At 42.2% G+C, this 25,102-nt stretch overlaps 1 protein-coding gene across 1 annotated transcript; it reads left to right on the top strand.

The window, feature by feature from the left end:
- The first annotated feature begins 254 nt into the window (after positions 1-254).
- LOC119725948 (tetratricopeptide repeat protein 28-like) lies at positions 255-25,037 on the top strand. Its single transcript, XM_038197568.1, has 16 exons — positions 255-362; positions 4,294-4,563; positions 5,920-6,023; positions 7,162-7,631; positions 8,794-8,981; positions 10,256-10,435; positions 11,209-11,334; positions 11,879-12,000; positions 13,025-13,278; positions 14,331-14,755; positions 15,771-16,070; positions 16,918-17,116; positions 18,597-18,813; positions 19,241-19,439; positions 22,849-22,976; positions 24,588-25,037. The coding sequence occupies exons 1-16, from the start codon at positions 293-295 to the stop codon at positions 24,717-24,719; spliced, it is 3,384 nt and encodes a 1,127-aa protein (XP_038053496.1). The 5' UTR covers positions 255-292; the 3' UTR covers positions 24,720-25,037.
- Positions 25,038-25,102: the final 65 nt, after the last annotated feature.

The raw sequence follows: 25,102 nt of genomic DNA, 5'->3' as shown, positions 1-25,102 counted from the left end.
GTTACAAAAGTATGCATTTTACAATATATTGGCTTGAATTTTTTTTATAATTAGGTACTTAGAAGTAAAGCGGGCGGTAAAATAAGAGTTTGGAAATAGGTATGCGCTCCCCCCGTACTTGAGGGGAATTCCTCGGAAGTTAAAAATAGACGCGTTGTTTCCCAAAACAGTGAAAACACGTGGCCACAAGTACGTGCCCCAGACGACGTATAACGCACGTGTATTGCAGTGACGGATATGGGCACCGACTTTTAAAAATTCCCGGGAACAAACATTGGAGCGCACCCAAACGATGACTCATGACTACATGCATGCAGCGGATGTTGCCTTCTTAATCTTGCACTTGTTGTTGCAGCCTGCAGGCATGTATTTGTTGTTACTTTTGATGTTTTGATTTCAAAACCAAGCAGAGTAAAGAGATGCCAGTATCACTCAAAAGCTGGGCGTGTAAACTGTAGTGTGAGCGGCAAAGGCCGAAAATCCAAACAGTGGCGTCCGGAATTTGGGCACAAAATCGGCCGAGTGCAAACTGCAATCTAGACCCGTGAACGTGACGTAGTTTACAAGCCACGTTCACGGGTCTAACTGCAATCATGTTACTTATAAAATAGTGTTACAAATCTTGGAAAATCCCTTAGTCATGTTACTTTGTTAGTATTTAAGAATTTCTTTACAATTGACAAATCGTCTTTATATCTCCAATCCCGTACTCCCCATATAGTGGCCGCGTACCTAGTCCGAGTAGCTTGGACCCAACTTATTGCCTTTTTTAACATTTTGGACATGGTCTGGCGTTAAAAATGGCGATAAGTTGGGTCCAAGTTACTCGGACTACCGCGTACCCAACTACAAATTTTTCAGCAAATTCAATAATTTGCTGAAAAAATGCCGGATGTGTGAGACTAGACTTGGTTTAACATCATGAATGCAGTGGCGTCGCCAAGGGGGGGCCAGGGGGGGCACGTGCCCCCCCTGGAAAACCTAGTGCCCCCCCGAGTGCCCCCCCATCTGAGATTTGGGTTGGTAAAAAAATATATATATATTTTGTTATATTCAACTCCCATCATCTGAGTTGGTTAAATAGCAATTTCTGGAGATATCTTCAGATCGAATTTAGCATCAAATGTGGCACCATTTTGCATCTAGCCCATCCTCCGTATGTGAAAATTTTCCAAAGGGGAGGGGGGCACCCCCTCCCCTTAGACCCCTCCCCCAGGACGGCGATCCGTATCCACCTAAGTGCCCCCCCCCCCCCATCAAATGCTGGTGCCCCCCCCCCCGTGCCCCCCCAGACTGAAAAGTCTGGTGACGCCACTGCATGAATGTAGGTCTGGCAAGTAGGTAGTCCGAGTAGCCCCACTAGTGTGGCCATCGGTGCGCAGCATACCGACGGCCACACTAGTGGGGCTGAATCACGGGCTAGTAGTCCGAGTAACTTGGACCCAACTTATCGCCTCTTTAACATTCGGACATGGTCTGGTCAGTTACTCTCGGACTAGCAAGTAGTCATGTATGGTCTGACAAAGTCAGGTACTATTATAATATAAATCCGTTACAACTTAATTTCAGCTTGTGATTGATTTTAAACTTTATGTTTTGTTGATATAAAAATGATACATTAAACTTTGTATGATAAAAATTAAATACATTTCACTTTGTTTTTAAACAAGTGGAAAAAATTGTGAGGGAGTTTAATTTGAAATTAAACTCCCTCACAATTTTCTAATTCTAGAAGTAAGAAGTTCTAAACAATTTGTTTTACAATTTTGTTTCAGCTAATTACAATGTTAATGATTTAGTTAAATTTGATAAATAAGGCTTAGTTTATCGTTTAATAAAGTAATTATGATTCAATTAATTTGTAAAAATATAGGCTATTTTTCCTTTCAGAAATCAAATAAGGAGCACGTTGGCCCCTCCAAAAAAATGCAAAGCTTAAAAATCAGAAGGGCAGTAGTTACTTTTAGGACCCCTCTGTATTTGGAACTCATCCAAAGTAACAGCTGGCAGAGTTGAGGAATTTTTCTCCAAAATTCTCTGAATGATTTTAGGAAACAGGAAGTGGGATCAGCACATGCACGCTGAGAAATCTAGCCTTGTTTCCAGAACGTGATTTCCTAATAAAAAACTGATTCCACCGTCACTCGCATGCCTAGCCCCATAAATGTGGCCAATTTACCAGACTACCTCCTTAAATAAAGGCCACACTTCCACCATGTACAAAAATATGTCGAACTTTGTCAAATTTGGATTTTCACATTTGGACTTAGTTTGTAGGGTTTTTTTTTTGCTTTAGAATCATTCTCACTGCCTTTATAGGCAAAGGCCAAACAAAATTTCTTCGGCTTCTGGTATGGAGTTTGCCCAAAAAGTGGTGCGGCGACGCGGCTTTTTTTTTTTTTTACCTGATTTTTTGCTTCAAATGTCGGCTGATGACTGCAAATGGTGCCTGACTAAACTTAGTGCAAATATATGGGAGCCCAGAGAGGCCACATAAAGCTTATTCTCGACCATAACCCAATCTAAAAACACGTTAAAATTGTGCAGCAGCAGGATTCCAGTCAAACCAGTGAGTTTGGCGGTTTTGAGACATCATTTTTCATTGAAAAAAAAACTTTTTCATTTTGCCGATGTGCATGGCTATGGCGAAGCGCGCGCATACCAGAAACCGGAGACTTTTTGTTTTGGGCCTATAATCAGAAAGTGCTGCCTTTTTCAGATGTCTATTTTTCGTGAAATTTACAGATTCGTTTGCACCCGTTTGTGTATCAAAATTTCAACATGAAATTTCACGAAAATTAGACATCTGAAAAAGGCAGCACTTGTAAAGAGGGTGAGTATGCTTCTAAAGCAAAAAAAAACCTAGAAAAGCCTAAATGTGAAAATCAAAATTCGACAAAGTTTGACATGTTTTTGTACATCATGGTGGAAGTGCAGCTTTGTGGCCTTTATTTACGGAGGTAGGCCAGTAAATTGGCCACATTTATGGGGCTATCGCATGCCATGCTTCTTTGACCTCTCACTGCTTTAAAAAACTTATTTGATCAAGCTGAATCCCCCCAGCCATACAACAACCTTGGGTTAAGGGGGACTTGTTGTGTAATTGGAAAGAAAAATTCAATCCATTTAATCACTTCTTGAAAACGTGTGTTTTGTTGTTCATCACTCTCATTACAAAAAAGAAGACATGGAAGATTTCCCAGCAATTCTGTTGTTAAGGTCTCCTCAAACTATAGTCTGCAATGCAGAAGTAATGTTGGTTAACTTGTTTTACCTTTCATTCAACCAATAGCTCTCTATAAAAACCCATTTTGAATCAAATCAGCTTTCAGTGTGTGTCTATGTGTTAGATACAAGGGACATTAGATTACAATAGGTACCGTACTGCACTCATACAGTACGTCACTCACATTAATTCCTCTTATATGGTTTCTAACACGGCATAAAATCTGACATACTGCAACAAAATGAAATCTTTTCTCATAATTGTTCTATAACTGGGGGGATTATACACACAAGTTGTACCAATGGCGACCAAAGATGCTGTGGGGACAGCAGTAAGTCCTTACAACTCAGTCCTAATTACCCTAACAATTAATGAAAAACGTCCCCATAACGCGGTGATGGCCCGCCCACAATAACACTCGCATTTTGCATGTTAAAACAAGGTGCCAAAATGACTACCAAAGTTCATGATTTTAGCCCAAAAAAGCAGGGTTCTTTAACAGAAATTACACTTAACTATACCATTAATGCCATGTCCCTTTTATTCATTTAAATGAGAAGTCATGCATTTGCGGTTGTGATGCTAGTTTGGAAGATTTCATACATTTTCCACTTTCCAGCTGTGGCCACTTTTGTATGGAATTACCCATTACAGTTACAAACACTCATGCAAAAGCATTTAATGTTGCCCCTTTTAGCTAAAAAAATAGATTTGTCATTCTGACTACATGTAAATACTTGGTACTTGGTTGGTTCTTCTCCTAAGGACTCCGTAGGGGAGTTTAACAGGAGGCCAGAAACCCCGGGGCAAACCCCATCTCTTAGCGATAAGTGTTGGGCCTACTGGGTTATTGTGCGTGCACTTACACAACACACGGGACCTACGGCTTTATGTCCCATCCGAAGGACAAAGCAATAATGGTTAAGTGCCTTGCTTAAGGGCACAAGTGTCCAGACCCAGGCTAGAACCCACATTCTGCTGCCTCTGAAACACCAGAGCATGAGTCCGGCGCCGTGTTCTTAACTGCTTGGCCATGACACTTCCGGCCTGTTTAAAATTTATTCCAGATGAGTGTCCAATGTCATCATCCGCTTCCAAGCTACATATCATCCTTTGCATATCCCTGCTAGCTGGCATAATCAAAACTCACACGTTCCACATCGGCAAGCGTGACGGTAGCTCCAACATGGCGGCATCGTCATACACGTACATCCCCAAACTCTCTCTGAAGGCAGCACACAGGGAGAGGATAGAGGAACTCATGGTGGACGTTGAAAAGCAACAACAGCGTCTCCTTGCAGAGTTCCGGGCAGAGAATTATGAAACGCTCTCCGTTGGTAAGCGACCATGTGTGCCCATAAGCACCGTCGATATTGGAAATTTCAATAATCGATATATCAGAATCCAATATCGAGAATATTCGATGTATCAATTATCCCTAAAAGACCATAAAAATGACAGTTTGATTAAAAAAAAAATACCTCCCACAATCTTAAGTCCCAATTGTCCACTGCTTTCTCTGGAGCTTATTGCTCAAACTTTTTAAAACAAATCTCAGCACATGACAGTTTGTCCAGAACGGGTGGTTTGTTTTGAGGTTTTACATTGAGGAGACCGCGAATTCCAGTGAATGCAGAGCACAAAGCGATGCCACTTGGTACTTTGTGATGTTTTCATTTTGAGTAACAAGCACAATTAAGTTGCTGCCGAGTTTTATTTCATTATACAGCAAACGTTAAACACAAAGTAAATGCACAAACGGGAAATTTATTTTGACGATATCATTCCTCAGTATCGAAAATTTTCAAAATAATATAGAATAATAGAGTAATATCGATATATCGACGGTGCTTATGTGCCCATGGCAGACTTGTATTAAATTTGAGTCCGAGTCCTCAGTGTTGAGTCAGAGTCCAAGTCATTTGGGTCGAGTCCGTATCCGTAGTCACAAATACTGAGTCTGAGACCGTGTCATAAGTCACTCTAAAAAAAACCCAGAAAACAACCAGACACAGTGATGGTGGATGCTGGTGTGCAGCGAGAGCATCTCCTTGCAGAAGGGCGAAGAATTACGAAACACTCTCTGTCAGTAAGTGACCACGTGCCTGTGGCAGACCTACCCCTAGAACTATATGCTCCGCAGAGCGGCCATAGTTCTAGGGTATGACAGACCTGTAATTGAGTTCAAGTCCTCAGTGTTGAGTCCGGGTCCTGATTCATTTGGGTCGAGTCGGGATCAGAGTCCGTAGTTAAGAATACCGAGTCTGAGACTGAGTCTCAGTCCAGAAAACAACCTGACACGACAAAAACATACAGTAGTGTTGCAATATTTGTGCAACTTCTGGAGAAGGTTGATGCAGGCACAATTTAATATAAAATTTGTCATTTTTCGATGAAATTTATTTTGCAAAAAAATAAATCTTTGATTTTTCCATTTAAAATAGCTAGCAAGCATACCGGTATTTGTAATTTTGTCATGGAGTTCGAGCCGCTAATGTTGAGTCTGGGTCCTAAGTCGGAGGTTGAAATGTCCAGTCCGAGTCTGAGTCATTGTTAACAGAGACTGGAGTCCGAGTCCAATAATGTGACTGAGTTAGCCTCGAGTCCGAGTTCAAGTTGCGAGTCCTAAATCTCTGGCCATTGGGCTCCCGAAACTGAATGATGTGATCTCGCTTCATTATTGTGTTTTTCAGATGAGAGAATTTCAGAAGCTCATAACTTACTGTCCACCAACCTTCCTGCCACAGCAGCGCTGCTAAAACAGACCTTAACATCACCAGCTTTGACTGTCAAACAGGTAAGGGTGTCCGATAAAATTGGACAAGTTAGTTGAGATTTTCTTACTGCTTTAAGCTCTGACTGCACCTGACCTCACCTCAGGATATAAGGATGTTTTAAAGAATGGTTGTTTGGAAGTTTATATCCTACTTTTCTTAGTACTCTTTCCAAGAACATAATTTTATTTAAAACACATTTTGCAGCCCAATTGGGCGCATTCCAGGATATAATTAAGGATCATTTGCATTTCCAAAAAATGAACTTCCAAGTAAGCGTTCTTGGGTCAAAGCTAAACAACCCATGAAATTATTTTGTCTGGCTTGCTGTCATTTAGAAGAAATCAAAAAATGTGGGAGATTTTCAACAATCAGTTGGCTTTGACTGATTTTTGAAAATGCAAAGTGCTCATATGGATGGAATCATGTTTCGTGATCAAAAGGTTGTGCATGGTTTTTCCACTGTTTTCTTGTAAAGGGTAACATCTACTGTGCTGAAACTTCAATGGGTTACAGTTTGAACATTCTTAATTTTAAAAAGCAAACAATCCTTTGCCATTATGAATTACCCATGACATCAGCGTTTGATGTTCGTCAGTCTATTTTGTTTACATCAACTTACCAATTGTCACAAAAAGCCATATCGTCACCGACACCACGAAGTAGCACTCCACGTTTTAAACCTTATTTTTTTCTTTTACATTTTTCAACATTATTCATCAAGACCTACCATTGCTTGAAGTTTCATAGCTTCAAGGGCTAAATTTACTTTAAGCATCACGTAGTGTTGTAATACACTGAAGGATACTACTCCTTGAAAACACAAATTTATAGTTTCGCAGCTTTTTTTGTTTCACGAACTAGCACTCACCTTTAATCTCTTATTGCTTGATGATTTATTATACAAACAGATTAAAAATATCAAATTAATATAATTCAATACATCAAGTGTCCACAACAAGAAACACCCGAAAATACCCTGCAGTTTTGAAGGAAAGTGTTGTTCTGGAAGGCGTTCAACTTTAGATGCCGTTTTCTTCAATTGCTTTTTTTTACTGGTAGTGGTATGTGCATGAGTGCTACTTCATGGTGTGTGAGAAATGAATTGGGGGACAGACGTTTGCAAATCTTATAACAAGGCCATTTTGTGTTTGTTAACAGCAAATGCTGTGCTATCGCCTGCTGTACCTGGTCTACATGTCACTGGGTCCACTCAGTGAGGGTCAAGAAGCAGCAAAACAGGAATACCGTGTCGTAAAAACTGTGTCACTGTCACAAATAGGCAACAGATCATCAGCCACGGGAACAGGGAACGTTGATCCCCAGGTGAGCACGTCCTCGCCAGAAATCAACGAGATGCGTTTCCAGGCAGCCCTGGACCTCGGCAACGCTCACCGTTTCCTGGGCAACATGGGCGATGCCAAGATCCATCTGGACGAGGCCATGGCAGTTGCCGTGGCGATGGATGACACGGACAAGATTACCACGGCGACCATTCACCACGGCGAGTGGATTCTGGCGAGCGGTCATCTGAAGGACGCAATCAGTCAGGTGTTCCAGCCGCTGCTGAAACGGAACATGAGCGACCGGAACCGGGGCATTCTGCTTCAGGCATTTGGGAATGCTGCCAGGTAAGGACCTAATCCTTACATGTTATTTGCCATCAAAATCCATCCCCCCATTTTGGGGATTTTGGCAGAAAAACGAAACCAAGATATTATTGCTAATAAAGTAGGGCACATGTGAATCAAAGGGAGATATCCTCTATTAGGGTTGAATCTCCTCTTTAAAATGACACCCTGATCATGTAATTACATTCACGGTTGACTGAGCTGTGACCAGTTTTATGGAGGGGTCCATTTAGAGAGTTGCGCCACTTTTCAGTTGTGGTTCTTGTTGTGTCATTTGTCACAGAGTGAAAGGCTATGGTTGCCAATCAAGGCAGGTGGGGAAAAAAGAGATTTCACCATGAAAAGTGGCGCAATTCTCTAAATAGACTCTTTCATAAAATTGGTCACTGCTCAGTCAACCGTGAATGTAAGGACATGATCAGGGTGTCATATTAAAGAGAAGATTCAACCCTAACAGAGGATATCTCCCTTTGATTTACATGTGCCCTACTTCTGTTCCAATTAGCAATGATGTCTCGGGTTTTTTTTTAACCACCCTGTGTAGCCATGTGTACCAATCACATGTTAGTCCATCAAAATCCACCAGCACCAGTGGTGGTTTTCAACGGATTTGGTCCTGAAGAATTATGTGAAGCAGCATGAGTGATGGATTTTGACGGATATGGTCTTCTACTTCAGTAAAAGTAAGTTAGGGTTAATGTATGGCAAGTACACATATGTGCACTAGCCAAACTTCCTTGCTTAACCCTTGGCTATAACTGTAACTGTAAGCCAAGAAGCTTCGAACCAGATTCGACTGGCCAACCGATCCCGTTAGCTTGAAAGCAGGAGGTCGTGGGTTTGAGTGCCAACCAAGTTATTTTTTCCAAATTTAACTCGGGGAGGTAACATACTGAGTATACAGTGTTTATACGTCGGTGAAGGGCAAAACCTAATTTGAGTTGTAAGCCAAGAATTTTCTGTAATGATTAGGAGAGATTCTCCCCTGATTGTAAGCAGAGGATGGAATTTGAGTACAGTTCTTCATCTTTTCATCTTCAGCTTGAATCCAAGACATGAAACCGTTTTGAATGCTTTCAGAAGATGATTATATTTATAAGGAAAATAAAAACACACAGTTAGCTGAGTGGTCTTTTTTATCCTCACGATTTTTGTTTTTAAGGGCGGCGGCAGACTGGGGACCAGCGAAAGAATACATGAGAGAAGCCATTGCCATCGCCGAGCGACTCAATGACCCCATTGCCGTGGCCGATCGTCAAGGCGACCTGGGTACCATATTCCGGTCGGAGGGAAGGACGAGCGACGCTTTGCTCTACCAGAAAAAACAGTTTGTGTTTGCCAGTGGAAGGGGTGAGCACTTTTCGTTCAAATGTCCGTCCAGCATTTCTAAAACATTTCTAGCTTTAAGCCCATATCCAATCGCTGATAATCGCCTCAGTCTTAATTGGCAAGCACAATCATCGGCGGCCAGGCTTCTAAGAGGTTTTATTTAGAGGAAGGATAATTATCAAACCGTAAAATGAAACTGCCAAATATTATACAAATAATGAATGTTTGTGAGTACAGTAGTAAGAATAATTTCATGAGGCGACAGATGAAATGTTCTATTGGAATGGAACAATCCATCTGTTACCAAATGAATTTCCATTGCACTAATTTGAAAAATGTATTATTTGTTTTATACAACACCTGAATACATTTTTGTCATCTATTTGTCAGAGCCACCAATAGTGTGGCTGTGCAATTCAACTTCTATTCACCATGGAATGGAACTGCTATGGCCGCGAGCCAGCTCGCTGCGACCTATAGTTCCTATGCATGACAGATTCCGTGAACTGCACTTTGACGTTTGAATAAGAAAAGGTTTTCTTTGATACTTTTCCAGCACTAAATGACACAAAACATTGAACAGCTCAGTGGAACACTGTTTGATATATATTAACAGCTCTTCTATTTCATGAAATTGCGACACCTGCAAATGATCTTTACATACCTTAAAGCTACAGTCCATCATTTGTAATTTGTGCATTTTGTTCGTTTGAAGCAACAAAAGAGTTCAAAATCTAATGAAGGATACTGAGCAACTAACTTGATGAAGTTTCAGCTAAGCTTCAGCTGTATATTCCGAGAAAAACAGCATTCTAAGATCTCAATTTCAAATCAAAAGTTACTGAATCATGTTTTGAATTGTTTTGAATTGCAGCTATACGCGACGTAGCGCACTGATCCGACGAATTATAACAACCGCGCGCGCGTGTGCGTCGTTCCAATACTTGTGCGCGATGCGCTGAATAACAAAACGAACTACTAATTTAAATTATCCTACGGTGCTTCTTATGAATCACCGTTGGAAATGCCTTCTTTTGTTGATTACTTCAAAATGACAGCTTCCCAGAAAGAATAATTTCACAGGGAGTTTAGTTCCCTTACTATCTTTCAACCAAGTTTGTTTTTCAACAGTTATTACGCCAGTTACTTTTCGGATGGCTGCAAATGATTAAACCACGTATTCATAAACACCTAAGACAGTTTACCCATTCCTATTTTGGCTTGGGTAATTATCAGCGTCCAGACTCAAACCGGTCTTCAACAGACATTTTTGTTTTTATTGATGTTTTCATTAGGTGATCAGGCGGCTCTGTGCGTGTCATGTTTCAACATCGGTTTCACCCATTACTCCATGAAACCACCAGACTATGACATAGCGTTGATCTACCATTCCATTCACCTGGAGCTAGCTGAACGAATCGGGTACCTAGCCATGAAATCACGAGCGCTGAATGCCCTCGGAAAGATCTACACAGGTTTGCATTCCAGCTGTTGGGATATATGGAGTTATAATGACAAGAGTCAGTGATAAGATGGAATTTTGCGTCGGGGTGATGTAAATCAAATTAGGTTTTGCCCTTCACCGACGTATAAACACTGTATACTCATTGTGTTACGTCTTATAATGGTTAATGCGGTACCCGCTGCTATGTACATCAGATTCGAACCAGCCAACCGATCCCGTTAGCTCGGTGGTCGAGTGGTAAGACGTCTGCACTAGAAAGCAGGAGGTCGTGGGTTTGAGTCCTACCCGAGTGATTTTTTCCAACTTTCACTCGGGAGGTAACACACTGAGTATACAGTGTTTATACACCAGTGAAGGGCAAAACCTAATTTGAAGAGTCGGTGACTCAACTCAAGTCTGAATTGAGTCTCAGTTTTTGAAGACTCAACTCGATTTCAGTCGTAACAGCAAAATGACTCGACTTGACTCAACTCGATTCGAGTCTCTTATGAAAAGACAATCTGTTCCGTGGATTTTGTACACAAGCTCAGATAAGTTGTTTATCCTTGTGTAGAGGATCCGTGTTAGAAGGGACTACTTCATGTTGTCAATCTGTAAGCTAGCTGGCGTGTGCTTGGAGGGCACATACAAGTATAACCAGTTGTTCAAATGCTTGCCACTTGAATTGATGCAAGCAGACATTATGACTCAACTCGACATTGTTGACCAGACTTGAGGCCCTAGAAACGGGCCAATTACGATATGTTTAATATCAACCATTCTGTCAACCTGTTTCCTCCTCAGCTCTGAGAGACTACGAATCGGCCATTTTGTTGCTTGAGGAGTGTTTGGAAGTACACAGTAAGATAGGCAACCATCGCGGGCTGGGAATAGCCTATGGGAACATTGGCACTGTCTACCGGGCCATGGGTAAGAATGAGGAACCCTGCTAACTTCTGTCATACAATTGCTGATTTCAGTCACCAGTTTGTAACATCATAGTATTGTAGGACCAATGATTTTCCGTTTTAGAAAACTGCAAATTCTGTTTTCAAAAATCCTAAACTTCGTTTCAGGCTGAAAAATTATGTTTCATATTTTTCAATACATAAAAGTACTTTTGAACATACACCATGTACACAGGCAGTGAATAACATAATTCTGAGGTGATAATGAAATTACCCTTTGGTTGGAACGAGGAAAACTTGCCAAAAGTAAGATTGCTATTTTATCAACGGCTGATCAATTTACAGACGTAGTATTTGAGCTTTGGCCCAGGTGCAACGCAGAGATTTGCAATTGTACCAAAGGATCTCATCATTTACAGAACTTTACAGAACCATAAGGGTTTATTTTTTTCTATCGTGAAACAATTGCTAATCCGTGTTTAAATTTATTGCAACATTCATATTCACCTGTAATATGGATTAGCATTGAACTATAGAACTTGAAAACATGTTTGATTCAATTGCAGGTAAGTTTGATGAGGCCATAGTTTATCACGAAAAGTACCGTAAAAATGCCGCGGAACGCGACGACGTCGGGGGTGTGGCCATTATGCAGCGAGAACTAGCCATGGACTACTTGTTTAAAGAGGTGCGTGTTTTTGGTTATCTTCAAGCTGGTGACAAAAACACAAGTTTTTGTTATTATTTTTTATTTCGAGCGAAATGTTAAAGTTTGTGTTCCCTGTGTTATTTTCAACTTTCATCCCGAAAAATAGATTCCTTTACTAGATTGCTTTTTTTTTTAGGAATACAATAATAATAATAATAATAACTGTATTTATATAGCGCCTTTTGCCAGAGGATACAAAGCACTGGGGGAGAATGCAACCAAAGACTGGTAAATGAAGTACATGTATATGAACATATGAGACCCATTATATAGCACTTTTTTGCTAGGTGCTGCGGCGCATAATTGCTTCCACTGCCAGAAACACCGGGGCAAACCCCTTCTCTTAGCGACAAGTGTTACTGGGTTCTTTAACGTGCATTACACAACACACGGGACCTGCAGCTTTACGTCCCATCGGAAGGATGAAGCAATAATGGTAAAGTGCCTTGCTCAAGAGCACAAGCACCATGTTCCCACGGTCAGGATTTGAATCCATGTACCACGGCACACGAGTCGAACACCGTAACCATTGGACCACAGCACCCCATTAACTCACTTTTGAATGACACATCGAACGAAAAAACCAGCCCATGTTTAGTTATTAAAATATGACTTTACAATTTTGAATTCTTGGCTACCAGAATATAATCCCATTCTTACGGGGTTGGCTGGTTCCCCTCCCCACAATCAGAACAGGAAGTCAGCCTGCTTGTAAAGTGGATCTGTTTGTCTCCAAAATATAAAACCTCATTTCTGAGGGAAAGGTTTTTTTTGTCGAAATAAAACATACAAGTTGAACATTTCATTAATAGAAAAAAATCAAATTTGTTGAGAACACAGAAAATGCAACAAATTTTGTCCTACTTATTTGGACAAAAGTTTTGCAAGAAAATCACCTTGTTGCATCACATCTCTGATCACAAGATGTTGTCTCGTGATTGTCAAAAAGAAATGATATATTTATGTTTACATCATGGCGGACAATTTGGCTTTCTTAAAACAGGATCTGGACATGGCGGAGCAGTACATAACAGACGCGTTCTTCACTCTGGAGCGAATCCGGGCCAAGATTGGCGCAGAGGACTCCTCGCGCATCGCCAACTTTGAGAAGAACCAATCGGAGGCCTTCAATCTTCTGCAGACGATCCTCATACGGAAGGGCAAATACCGCGAGGCGTTGGCGCTGTCAGAGCAGGGACGAGCGAGGGCGCTAGCCGACTTGATCCAACAGAACCAGGAGGAGCTAGAACCAGGAAGGTTAATAAATATTCATTAGGCATAATTAAGTTTTTTCTGACTGTTTCAGAGGGCTTTTTTGAAGTAAACTTTGACAAGCTTTCAATCTTAAGTGGCCACACTTTTCTCAGTCTACAATTTTGTACACCAATTACATTTCCTCAACGAGGTGCATTTGTTACTTCTTTTTAAATACCAACATTTCTTCTGAAACGAAATATGCTAGTATATTTTTTAGTGCACTAAATACTGTAACTGTATGTTCATTTGGGTATTTTAAGGAATTTGAAGTTTCCCGAAGGTTGAAATAGAAGCAAATTCACATACCATTAAAACGTAGCAAGAGCTTAAATCAAAGGAAGAACGAGCTGTACGTATTGCGGGGAAAAGTCTACATCGCACGACCCTGTTTCACAGCGATCACAAATGGCTCTAAACATTGCACCTTGTCCATGCTTTCACAATCAAATCTTGAAATTCTCCCTTCTGGGGGATTTCACCGTGCGCGGTGAATTTTTCCTGCATTTTTTGTCTCGGAATAGGCCGTGAGGCCAATTTCTATATAATCCTGTTTGATTTCTTTCACCTCGCGAGGCAAAAATCTCACCGTGTGTGGCGAATCTGAGCTACGTGCTGAGCTAAAAAGATTAACTAGCAAATGAAATCACGTACTTTGTACGCGTGATTTTAAGATATTTTGTGAAAATATTCTAAAGTCTGCTGACGTTTATTTGTCCCCCTTTTTTTTTTCAATCAACCAACCGACAAACAAGAATAATGTGCTATCATTGGTTAGTTAATCTTTTTAGCTCATCACATAGCTCAGGTTTGTCGCATACGGTGAGATATCTGCCTCGCGAGGCAAAAGAAATCAAACAGGATAGATATTGGCCTCGCGAGGCAGAAAATGTAGCAAAAATGTACCACACACGGCTACGTGTTGAGCACACGGCCTCGAGAGACTTTTTGCTCAGCACGTAGCTCTCGTGTGCGGCAGGCTTTACATGTAGTTTGCAAGAACGCGTCACATACGTTGTATCTTGATTTAAGGCTTATGATTTTTCTTTCCACAGCCCTCGTGATTTCAATAATGATTCTGCATACCTAAGCACCATTTCGATGTTGGAGGAACGCTTCACAGAGAGGGCGCTGTCAGATATCTTCCAAACGGCCAGCGAACTCAACACGACTCTCGTCATCTACTCTATTGTGACCGAATTCACCCCGGCGGGGGACGTCGAGAAATGGCTGTACTCCTGGGTGGTTGCCAGGGAAACAACAGAACCAACCAATGGGGAGATCCGTAATGTACCTCCTTCAGATCCAACCAATCGGGGAGGGGCTACTGTAAAAGACGGCGACTGGAAAGTCCACTTTGCAAAGGGAATGCTGAGTTCGGAGAAGAAAACGCAAGAGGCGATTTTGGATGACAAACACGTGAACGCTCTGTGCCGCTCACTTGCGGAACTGAGCGTTAAGGAAAACATAGATGTAAAAGGTACAAGAAAGACTTTTAAAGTTGCAATGGAAGTATTTAAAGTTGCAATGGACGTATTAATTTGGAGTGTTATGGCCTAGCGGTTAAGAGTACCGGACTCATGCTCTGGTGTTTCAGAGGCAACAGTGGCGTGGGTTCGAGCCTGCCGGGTGGACACTTGTGCCCATAAGCAAGGCACTTAACCACTATTGCTTCGTCCTTCGGATGGGACGTAAAGCCGTAGGTCCCGTGTGTTGTGTAATCCAATGCACGTCAAAGAACCCAGTGACACCTATCGCTAAGAGAAGGGGTTTGCCCCGGTGTTTCTGGGCTCCTGTATAGACTCCCACGCAGAGTATTTAGGAGATGAACAAACCAAGAACCATTAGGAAATGAGGCATTAAACTCCATTGACCCTCCCCCTCCCCTGTGAGAAGCCAAGGTGTCCAGTCTGGTCCACAGAGAGAGTTACTGCCAAGTTTCTTTCTGTTGGCATGGTGATCAACTTCAGGATCAATCCAACTCTCATGGACAAAAAGCTATACAGAGTGCGCCAAAAACAGTGCAACATTCAGAAAACAAATAATTAAAACTGTTCAATGTTTTTTTTTTTTTTCAATGAAATTATACAAATATATATTACATTAAAGCCTGACTATTTCTCAATTAACTCCTTTTTATCCCATTCCATTTTGGTCCCTAGTTTCATAAATACAATCGATTTAGTGGAAGGGTATAAATTTTACTTTGGCCACTCTCTCCCGGACATGCTGAATCTGGGTTATTTAGCATTGAATAGGCATTCAGGTGACATCATAGGTGAGAGTGACCCAAGTCATGAGCCGGTAAATTTGTCCGGGGGGACACATTACCAGGGGGGTCAGAATTATGTCACACCGGTATTAAACAAGTATGTTTAAAATTGGCTGAGGGCCTGGCCTGGCTGAGGGCCTGGTTTGAAACTTACTTGTCTAAAACCGGCCAGCACATATGTATTCCCTTAATTATGTATGATCATCTGAATGATTTCACACAGAACCTGATGTGTGTGCCTCAAAAGATCAAACCGAATGTACGGAGGCCTCGACTGACCACATTGAAGACTCTCCTGCAAGAGATATTCCCCATCGCCTGTACAGGCAAGAGAAGCTAGCCCACGTCTACGGTGGCCTAGAGGAGACAAAGCCAAAGCAACCTGTCACCGATCCCAGGCTGCAGAGAGCTTTGGACAAGCTGAGGGTGGACTACGACATCTTCATCGCTCCAATTGAGAGTTTTCTTCCAGAATGGAGGGAAGGGATGGCCGATGTACCAAGAATCACCTTCATTCCGCAAGGTAAACTTGTATAATTTCATCAGACATACAGGGATGTCACTTTTCCAGCTATAGCCCAAATTCCGACTTTTTCACGTTTTGAATAAAAAAATCTGGCACTCCTTGTTTTGCGGAAATGGAGAAAATAAAATAATATAGGTGCAATAGTCCCATAGTTTTTCAGATGAATGAACCTTCGGACTTTTGAACCTTGTGTTCACTTCAGGCTATGGAACCTTCGGACTAAGAACCCTCGGACTATTGAACCTTTGGACTAAGGAACCTTAGGGCTATTGAGCCTTCAGACTAATGAACCTCAGGACTAACGACCTTCGGACTAAAGTGCCCTTTTTTCACGAGTGCCTTTTTTTCACAGTTGCCCTTTTTTCCACCAGCACTTTTTTTTCACGAGTGCCCATTGTGAAAAAGGGCCCTTGTGAAAAAAGGGCACTTCTGAAAAAAGGGCACTCTTAAAAAAAGAGGCACTCGTGCAAAAAAAAGGTACACGTGAAAAAAAGGGTTTTATTTCAGGAGCACCTTTTTTTCACAATTGGTCTTTTATTCAACGCCTTGTCGGCAATTGTGCCACCATGAAAGGTGCCATCTATTGTCCGGAGACCGGGTCCCCTGTGAAAAAAAGCTTATCCACCTTTCAGCACAGATGAGGCAAGTGCTCTATTCATATCTACCCCCCCCCCCATATCAAAATGACTTTGCTGCACCACTGCTTTATACTGTAAGTCATTAAAAAGATATACATGCTGAAAGAATTACTGATTAGAATGAGGTTGTAGGGATGACACTGTGTGACAATGAAACTTTCTTAGAAACACGGACATACTTTTGATTGTTTTATGCTTTGTTGCAGATTATATGTTCAACCTGCCCTTTTGTGCCCTCCTCGGCCCGGACAATCTTCATTTGATCCAGAAATATGTCATCTCTTTTGTGCCCTCGGTGCGCACGCTCAAACTGACCAATCAGAGGCTGACCCAGCTGCGTCAGACATCAACAACAGCGCCCCCTAGTGTCCTGGCTGTGGGCAATCCCACAATGCCACATCCAAAGTAATGGCAATTCCACAGAATTATATACACCTGCAATGCCAACATTTCAAAAATGGTCCAAATGCCACAAATCAAACAGAAACATGTATATCATTTTGAAGCTTATTATCTGTATTTTAATAAAATACAGATAATAAGCTTAAATTCAATAAAATTTTTTATTGAAATATAGTTTTTTTTCTAACAATACGTCAAGAGTCGGCTGTAAGTCCAGCTGAACCATTAATTAATTGGTACACCGACAAAAGTAAGTTTGCCTGAGTGTTAAGGCCCTGTCACACTGTCTGCGATCATATGTGCGCTCTCACTGCGTCCTTGAAAAATAGCTGGGGCGCAGCAACAACTATTAGATCGCAGCGAGAACTATATAGGTCGCCAGATGGGCGCCAGAGGGTCTTAATTGTCTCAGATGCGCGCCAAAGTTTTTGAACATGCTCAAAACAATTGCAACACCTCTGCGCTTTGGCCTGGGTGCCGTAATGACGTAACTTCGGTGCTTCGCGAGCATGAATCATGCGACATTGACGTGGCATTGACACAGCCTAGTCGCAAGGCAGTCGATGCAGTCTCCATGAGAAAGTAACTCGACTGCGATGAACTAGTATAATAATTTTAAAACTGGAATTGGATTGACTGTTTTGTCGTGGTATTTATACAGCGCAAGTCACGTCACATGAGCGTATTTTGGTCGGCTGGAGAGCGCGACACGAGCTACTAGGACGTATCAACAGCAAGCAGAGCATAGTGTGAGCGCAGTGACAGCGCAGCGGCAGCGACTAGAGCGAGTAATTGGGCTTAACAGTGGCACATAGATAGTGAGTTGAGCACATCGTAAGCACAGGATGAGCACTATATGAGCGTAGCTTGAGCTACTTTCTGGCTGCTTGAGACAGAAAAATTGTCATTTTCTTGCGTCCTCGCTGCGATTGTTAAAATTTATTAAATAATTTTTGGTGGCCGTAAGGTCTCCTATGAGAGCGCATATAATGTGACAGGCCCTTTAGGCGTCGTCTGAGTGTCAGGCGTCGTTGGCAATGTGCCCCCAGTGGTCTCCCCCAACTCTCCCTTTTGTGCCGTTGAGGGGGTACTTGTGCACGGAGCCCAATATGCACACTGCTGAACTGTCCAAAATGAACTCTAAAAATAAATAATAATGTTTCAGTTTTGATTTCACTTATTAAAATCTCATTTGTATTCGAATGGCTGTAATTCTCAAAGTACAGTTGCTTCCAATGGCATTCCTTTTCAGTAAAACATGCATAACGTCTGATAGCATGGATCAATATCAGTAATTTTTTTGTTCAGATGAGTTGAAGAACATACTCCTTTAAAGACAAACTTCATTGGTGTATCAAATTTGATTGCTTTTTAAGAAAAAAAAAATCTTAAATCCGGTTTCCTGTCTTTTTGACTCATCCTATAGTTTTGTCCACCATCCTAAGCTTCAAATTTTAAACTCGTAGTACCTTTCATGTATCAGAATTCCAGCACTTCCTGCGGCCACTGAGGAAGCTAAAATGGTGAAGAAGTACTTCCAGTCACATTCCTCATTATCATCATTGGAGGGAGAGCCAGGGACAGACTCCATGGTGCTGACCGGCAATGATGCAACAGTGGACAACGTCCGGCAGAAAATGACCGGTCACTCGGTCTTACATTTTGCAACCCATGCTGAACAGGATAATAGAATTGTGAAGGTATGTGCATTTTTTTCTTTACAGACCCATTATCTTGGACCATAGACATCCCATGTTGGAGCTGATCAATTCCAGCTTTATATGCAAGATGCCGAATCAGTGTAATTCAACATTGTAATTGCATTAATAAGAAGGAGAATTAGAAATGTTTTTGTGGACAAATAGTAGCTGTTTCGGCTGTTTGAAATGACTCTGTGACGTGAAGCACACATGATGACGTCACTTCAAATTTCATGTCTAACATTTCGGTTTACGTTCATATCAAGTTACAACCATATCGGACCTATAGTTCTTTAGATATAGGCCTCAGAAAAATGCACATTAATGCAACGTCATATGACATGTGAGAGCATCACGTTGAGGTAACTTGTGAAAAAAATATGCGCAAAAAGCAACAAACTTTTAAAAGTCTTTATTGAAACTTTAGATGATCAAGGAAGGCACACAAGACTGCCAGCCAGAAAGAGTTCCGACAGGAGATTTCAGCATGCAGGGATTTCTGGTCCTTGCTCGCAGCCACGAGAATTGCAGTGGCCTCCTGATGGCCGAGGAGGTCAAAGATCAAAGGTTAAAGGCAGAGGTGGCCGTGCTCAGCTGCTGCCAGACAGGAAAAGGTCAAGTCACCGGTGAGTAGCCTTCCCCTGATAAGGGTTTGGCAATTTGGCCCATTTGCACGAATGTCACTTAACGGCAACGAGCGACGCCGGAAAATATCTTGTCAGCGACCCTCTGACAGCGAGCGAGCAAGGCCGGAAATATCAGGGTGTGCTACCCGCAGATGACGACCTGAACCCGTCTGGCATCGAGGTTCATGAAAAACAATCCCGTTAACTGGTTAATGAAACGATTCGGCTTTTCAGATTTGTAGCATGAGAGTACCGTATGTGTCAATTTCACAAAGAACTGCAATTCATTAGAGTTGAAATTACATTCACAATTACCAGTGTACCAATTGCTATTGGTTGAGAGCCTGTCATGTGGGTTTTTGCCGGTATATATGCGCCTCGCACATTTCCATATAAGGAGATTTTTAGCACTGCATGCATGAGGCACATACCATAGACATGGCCAGAGGGGTGTTTCATACAACTGAAGTAAAATTGTTGCACAAAATTGTGCAACAATTAGTTAATTTTTGACTTGTTTTTTACATTTTGACAGAAAGGCATTTATGAATAAGGGAATAAATGTGTGCTCCGGAGGTTTTTATCACTCTGTTTAATACCACTTAGAGTCTGGGTGCTGATAATTACCCGAGCCGGAGGCGAGGGTAATTATCAGCACCCAGACTCTAAGTGGTATTAAACAGAGTGATAAATACCGACGGAGTACATATTTATTCCCATTCATAAATACCTTTTCGGTAAAAAAAAATCATATAATTCGTTCAAAACATCCCGATTTTGTTCAACAAATTCACTTTATGCTTTTTGAATCATCCCTCTTGCAAAATAATGGAGTGTTCAGCTGGCGAGTAAGATGAAAACAACCCTTTTATGGAGATTGAGGCGCGCGTATCATGTTCTATGCGATGTCGCGCAGAACGCACCTGGCGCGTTGCGTTTTGAATTTAGAACTATAAAATTCTAACTCCCTGGTAGTGTTGCGCATGCCTACGTGAGGATTGTGAACGTTCAACCAATGAAACGATAAGAGGCACTGGATTTTTAGGAGTCCACATTTTATTGTGACACTGGAAAAGTGTTTAAGACCAGCTAGCCATGTCTTTATCATCCGTTTAATACCGGCCACGTGACGGGCTCTCGACCAATAGGAATGGCTAAACTGTCTGAGGTATTTATGAATGGGTATTAAACAAGTACGTTTAAAACCAGCTAGGGGCCTGGCTGCAGATAATGGCCCGAGCCGAATGAGAGGTCACTATCTGGCCAAGTACATAAAAACCGGCCAAGTACATATTTAGTCCCTTATTGTAACTTATGATTGTTGCTTGTTCAAGAAATTTATGATTTAGTTGAACGCATGTGGTTAAACCTTTGCGAAAACCTGCACTGCAAATGAAATACAGTATTATTTTATTACTTCATGTTTACTTGCATTTTTTTGGGAGACATGATGTTAAATGTTTCCAAATGTGATATAAAAAAAAAAATACAGCAACTTTTAGAATTAACCTTTTGAAGTCAAACTGCCTATAAAGTTGTAGAAACTGCCTTGCCTATAGCCTGCTGTACTGCCCCAAACCACCCTGCCTATTACTCACTGTAGCACCCCAAACCACCCTGCCTATTACTCACTGTATCGCCCCAAACCACCCTGCCTATTACTCACTGTATCGCCCCAAACCACCCTGCCTATTACTCACTGTAGCGCCCAAAACCACCCTGCCTATTACTCACTGTACTGCCCCAAACCACCCTGCCTATTACTCACTGTAGCACCCCAAACCACCCTGCCTATTACGCCCTGTATCGCCCCAAACCACCCTGCCTATTACTCACTGTATCGCCCCAAACCGCCCTGCCTATTACTCACTGTAGCGCCCCAAACCGCCCTGCCTATTACTCACTGTATCGCCCCAAACCACCCTGCCTATTACTCACTGTAGCGCCCCAAACCACCCTGCCTATTGCTCACTGCAGCACCTCAAACCACCCTGCCTATTACTCACTGCAGCACCCCAAACCGCCCTGCCTATTACTCACTGTAGCACCCCAAACCGCCCTGAGTATTACTCACTGTAGCGCCCCAAACCACCCTGCCTATTACTCACTGTAGCGCCCGAAACCACCCTGCCTATTACTCACTGCAGCACCTCAAACCACCCTGCCTATTACTCACTGTAGCGCCCGAAACCACCCTGCCTATTACTCACTGCAGCACCTCAAACCACCCTGCCTATTACTCACTGTAGCGCCCAAAACCACCCTGCCTATTACTCACTGTAGCGCCCCAAACCGCCCTGCCTATTACTCCCTGTAGCGCCCCAAACCGCCCTGCCTATTACTCACTGTATCCCAAACCACCCTGCCTATTACTCACTGTAGCGCCCCAAACCGCCCTGCCCATTACTCACTGTAGCATCCCAAACCACCCTGCCTATTACTCACTGTAGCGCCCCAAACCGCCCTGCCTATTACTCACTGTAGCGCCCCAAACCGCCCTGCCTATTACTCACTGTAGCGCCCCAAACCACCCTGCCTATTACTCACTGTAGCGCCCCAAACCATCCTGCCTATTACTCACTGTATCGCCCCAAACCACCCTGCCTATTACTCACTGTAGCGCCCAAAACCACCCTGCCTATTACTCACTGTAGCGCCCAAAACCACCCTGCCTATTACTCACTGTAGCGCCCCAAACCGCCCTGCCTATTACTCCCTGTAGCGCCCCAAACCGCCCTGCCTATTACTCACTGCATGTAGCATCCCAAACCACCCTGCCTATTACTCACTGTAGCGCCCCAAACCGCCCTGCCTATTACTCACTGTAGCACCCCAAACCACCCTGCCTATTACTCACTGTAGCGCCCCAAACCACCCTGCCTATTACTCACTGTAGCGCCCCAAACCACCCTGCCTATTACTCACTGTAGCACCCCAAACTACCCTGCCTATTACTCACTGTAGCGCCCCAAACCGCCCTGCCTATTACTCACTGTAGCGCCCAAAACCACCCTGCCTATTACTCACTGTAGCACCCCAAACCACCCTGCCTATTACTCACTGTAGCGCCCAAACCTTCCCAAGCACTCTATGGTTTTATTGATTCTTCAGTGAATAAACACAATGTAATGCAATGTAGAACATGTACTAATGGTTAAGCTAAACAGGTATGGTTGTCAAAAAAGGGCATCAAAACCAGCGTATCAGGGAAATAGTGCAAAATCACTTGTCTCTCAGTGTTGACTGATTCTGACTACCCTTTTGCACTTCATATTGATTAATCAAACACAGCGAGGGACCAGTAATTAAGTGTGCACTTCTTTGTCTAAACTATGCCACTTTGTACAATAAAGATTTATCCCTTTGGAAGACCAATTTTGGGTACTATCTTCCCTTTTTTGCCCCCAAGGGGATGGAGTGCTTGGTTTGTACCGGTCTTTCCTAGTAGCTGGAGCAGCCAGCGTCGTGGTCACCCAGTGGAAGATCTATGACAAAGCCACTGCTCAGTTCATGCGACATTTCTACCAGGATTTCATCGTAAGTTCAAACATCTTTATTTCACTGCAGTTGCCATTAGGAGAGGGACTAATAGACCAACATGCACAGTGCCAAGAAGGAGCCTAGCTTACGGAAGCAAAAACAGTTATTGCCGAAGTGTCATGCTTATGACTGGCTAATTGTGCTTATTTTCTGCGAAGCATATAAATTTTGCCGGAAGTAATTTTTGCTTAGAAACCCCATTAAATTGGTCCAGGTGCAAAAGCTGGATCCATCTCCAACTTGGACCATTCAGAGATGACGTCAAGAAGCCCTTTTGTTCCCTGAAGTGTAGTCAAGTAGTTAAGGACTTTGCTAAGCAGTAAATGTGATTACTGGGCACAGCTAGGCAGTAGTGGAGTAAACTGCAACCAAAAAAATGAATGGGTGAATTGGTGTTTCTGATTTCTGTATTTATTGATATTTGTAATCTTTGATACGGTCTACTACACATGTTATAAAGAAATAATTTAAAACCATAGAATAAAAGTGGTTTTCAGGAAAAACAATTGGCAACTGACACTTTCACTTTTTAGTTTTCTTTGTTTTTTGGGGTTTTTTTTGTGGATGTGTGTTGAGCATTTTGTTCTTCGTAAAGCGCTATATAAATACTTTGTATTATTATTATAAACCCTCATTTCGACCTCTACCCAGTTCTGTCTCGTTTCGCCTGAACGCCTTACAAACTGGTAAAAGACTAGCACACTGGGCTGACAAGTGACGGTAAATGAACAAGTGAGAATTCAACTCTCGATCATGAATATGTGTGAAGTATGGTAAATATCAATATTAGGTTTGTTGCCCTTCACCGACGTATAAACACTGTATACTCAGTGTACTACCTCCCAAGTGAAAGTTGGAAAAAAAATCACTCGGGTGGAACTCGAACCCATGACCTCCTGCTTTCTAGTGCAGACGTTCTTAATACCACTTGAAGAAAACGCTGGATGTGGGAGAAATTGAAGATAACCCTTTTCACTGGAAGTTCCCATTCAGCTCACAGTCATGCCAACAAAAAATGATGAGTGCTACATACAATGCCTTTCCAATGATTGGGTATAGTTTGCAGGATTCAATGACCACTCTGGACATTTACACACACAAAAACACACAAATGTGTGTTCACCGTCAATCGTGGACATCCTCTATTGTCCCTCTTTTGTTTGCACTCTAACTTTTTAGGAAGACTCCCATAGGTTTTGTACACAAACCCAATCGCGGACGTATGCTGGGAATCGTGGATGATATTGTTCTCTTTTGTTCTCTGGTAATTTTCGTCCGCGGTTTGAAAAGATGAACACGTACACTCCAGGTCTGTAGTGTTGAAAAAAAGGGTGGGAATGATCTGATCAATCAAAGGGGCAGGTTATTCATACACGAAGAAGACCATTGACAAATGAATTCTGTTTCAATCAGAGACTGCCAATTAGGGGATGTTCCATTTGTTTTCTTTAGCGTGTGTCACAAAAAAAAAATGGAAGGCTGTTTTAAGGTTGGTTTTGCTTACCCAGTTTCCCACATCAAAACCAAATAGTGGAATTCAAATCGAATTAAAAAAATTCGGCTTCAAATCCTACAATTAAAGAAAGCAACGTCTTGACATCTTTATAGGTCCACCGTGATTCGGCGAGGGCCTTGAGGGAAGCCATGCTATCCATGCTAGCAGACAGGGGGGAGCATCACCTGCCGCAACACTGGGCTGCCTTTGCTCTGATTGGAGCCTCTCGCCTAATCCAGACCTAGACAGCTGATATCAAGACAACGAGGGTGTACAGGAATCACCAAATTTGGATTACCAATGTAGGCCCCAAGTTTACAGCTGAAGTTTGCTTACCGCACAATATATGCTTATTGTCATAATTTATGCTTTTGTGAGCATAGGGATTTGACACTGCACTGGCACACAGTCAGTCTTTTTTTATGCTCATCATCCAAACTTTCTTGCTAACCTGTGAATAGGCCAATATCTGGGCATGATTTAAAACATACTTGTTTAATACCGGCCAAGCACATATTTATTCTCATTCATAAATTACCTTCAGGCAAAAAGTCCAAACAGGTCAAAAATAAAAAATGTCCAACAATTTTGTTCAACAAATTTGTTTTGTGGAACACCCCTCTAGCTA

The sequence above is a fragment of the Patiria miniata genome, unplaced genomic scaffold (assembly GCF_015706575.1).
Source record: "Patiria miniata isolate m_02_andy unplaced genomic scaffold, ASM1570657v1 HiC_scaffold_19, whole genome shotgun sequence".
NCBI lineage: Eukaryota > Metazoa > Echinodermata > Asteroidea > Valvatida > Asterinidae > Patiria > Patiria miniata.
Note: the sequence above shows the minus strand (reverse complement) of the source record. Positions and strands in the feature narration are given on the sequence as shown.

Bases quoted from the DNA above. Each gene is read 5' to 3' on its own strand.
- LOC119725948 (XM_038197568.1), top strand. From the start codon at position 293: ATGACTCATGACTACATGCATGCAGCGGATGTTGCCTTCTTAATCTTG. The intron at 7,632-8,793 runs GTAAGGACCTAA...TTTGTTTTTAAG, and splicing joins GCATTTGGGAATGCTGCCAG to GGCGGCGGCAGACTGGGGAC. The intron at 11,335-11,878 runs GTAAGAATGAGG...ATTCAATTGCAG, and splicing joins CACTGTCTACCGGGCCATGG to GTAAGTTTGATGAGGCCATA.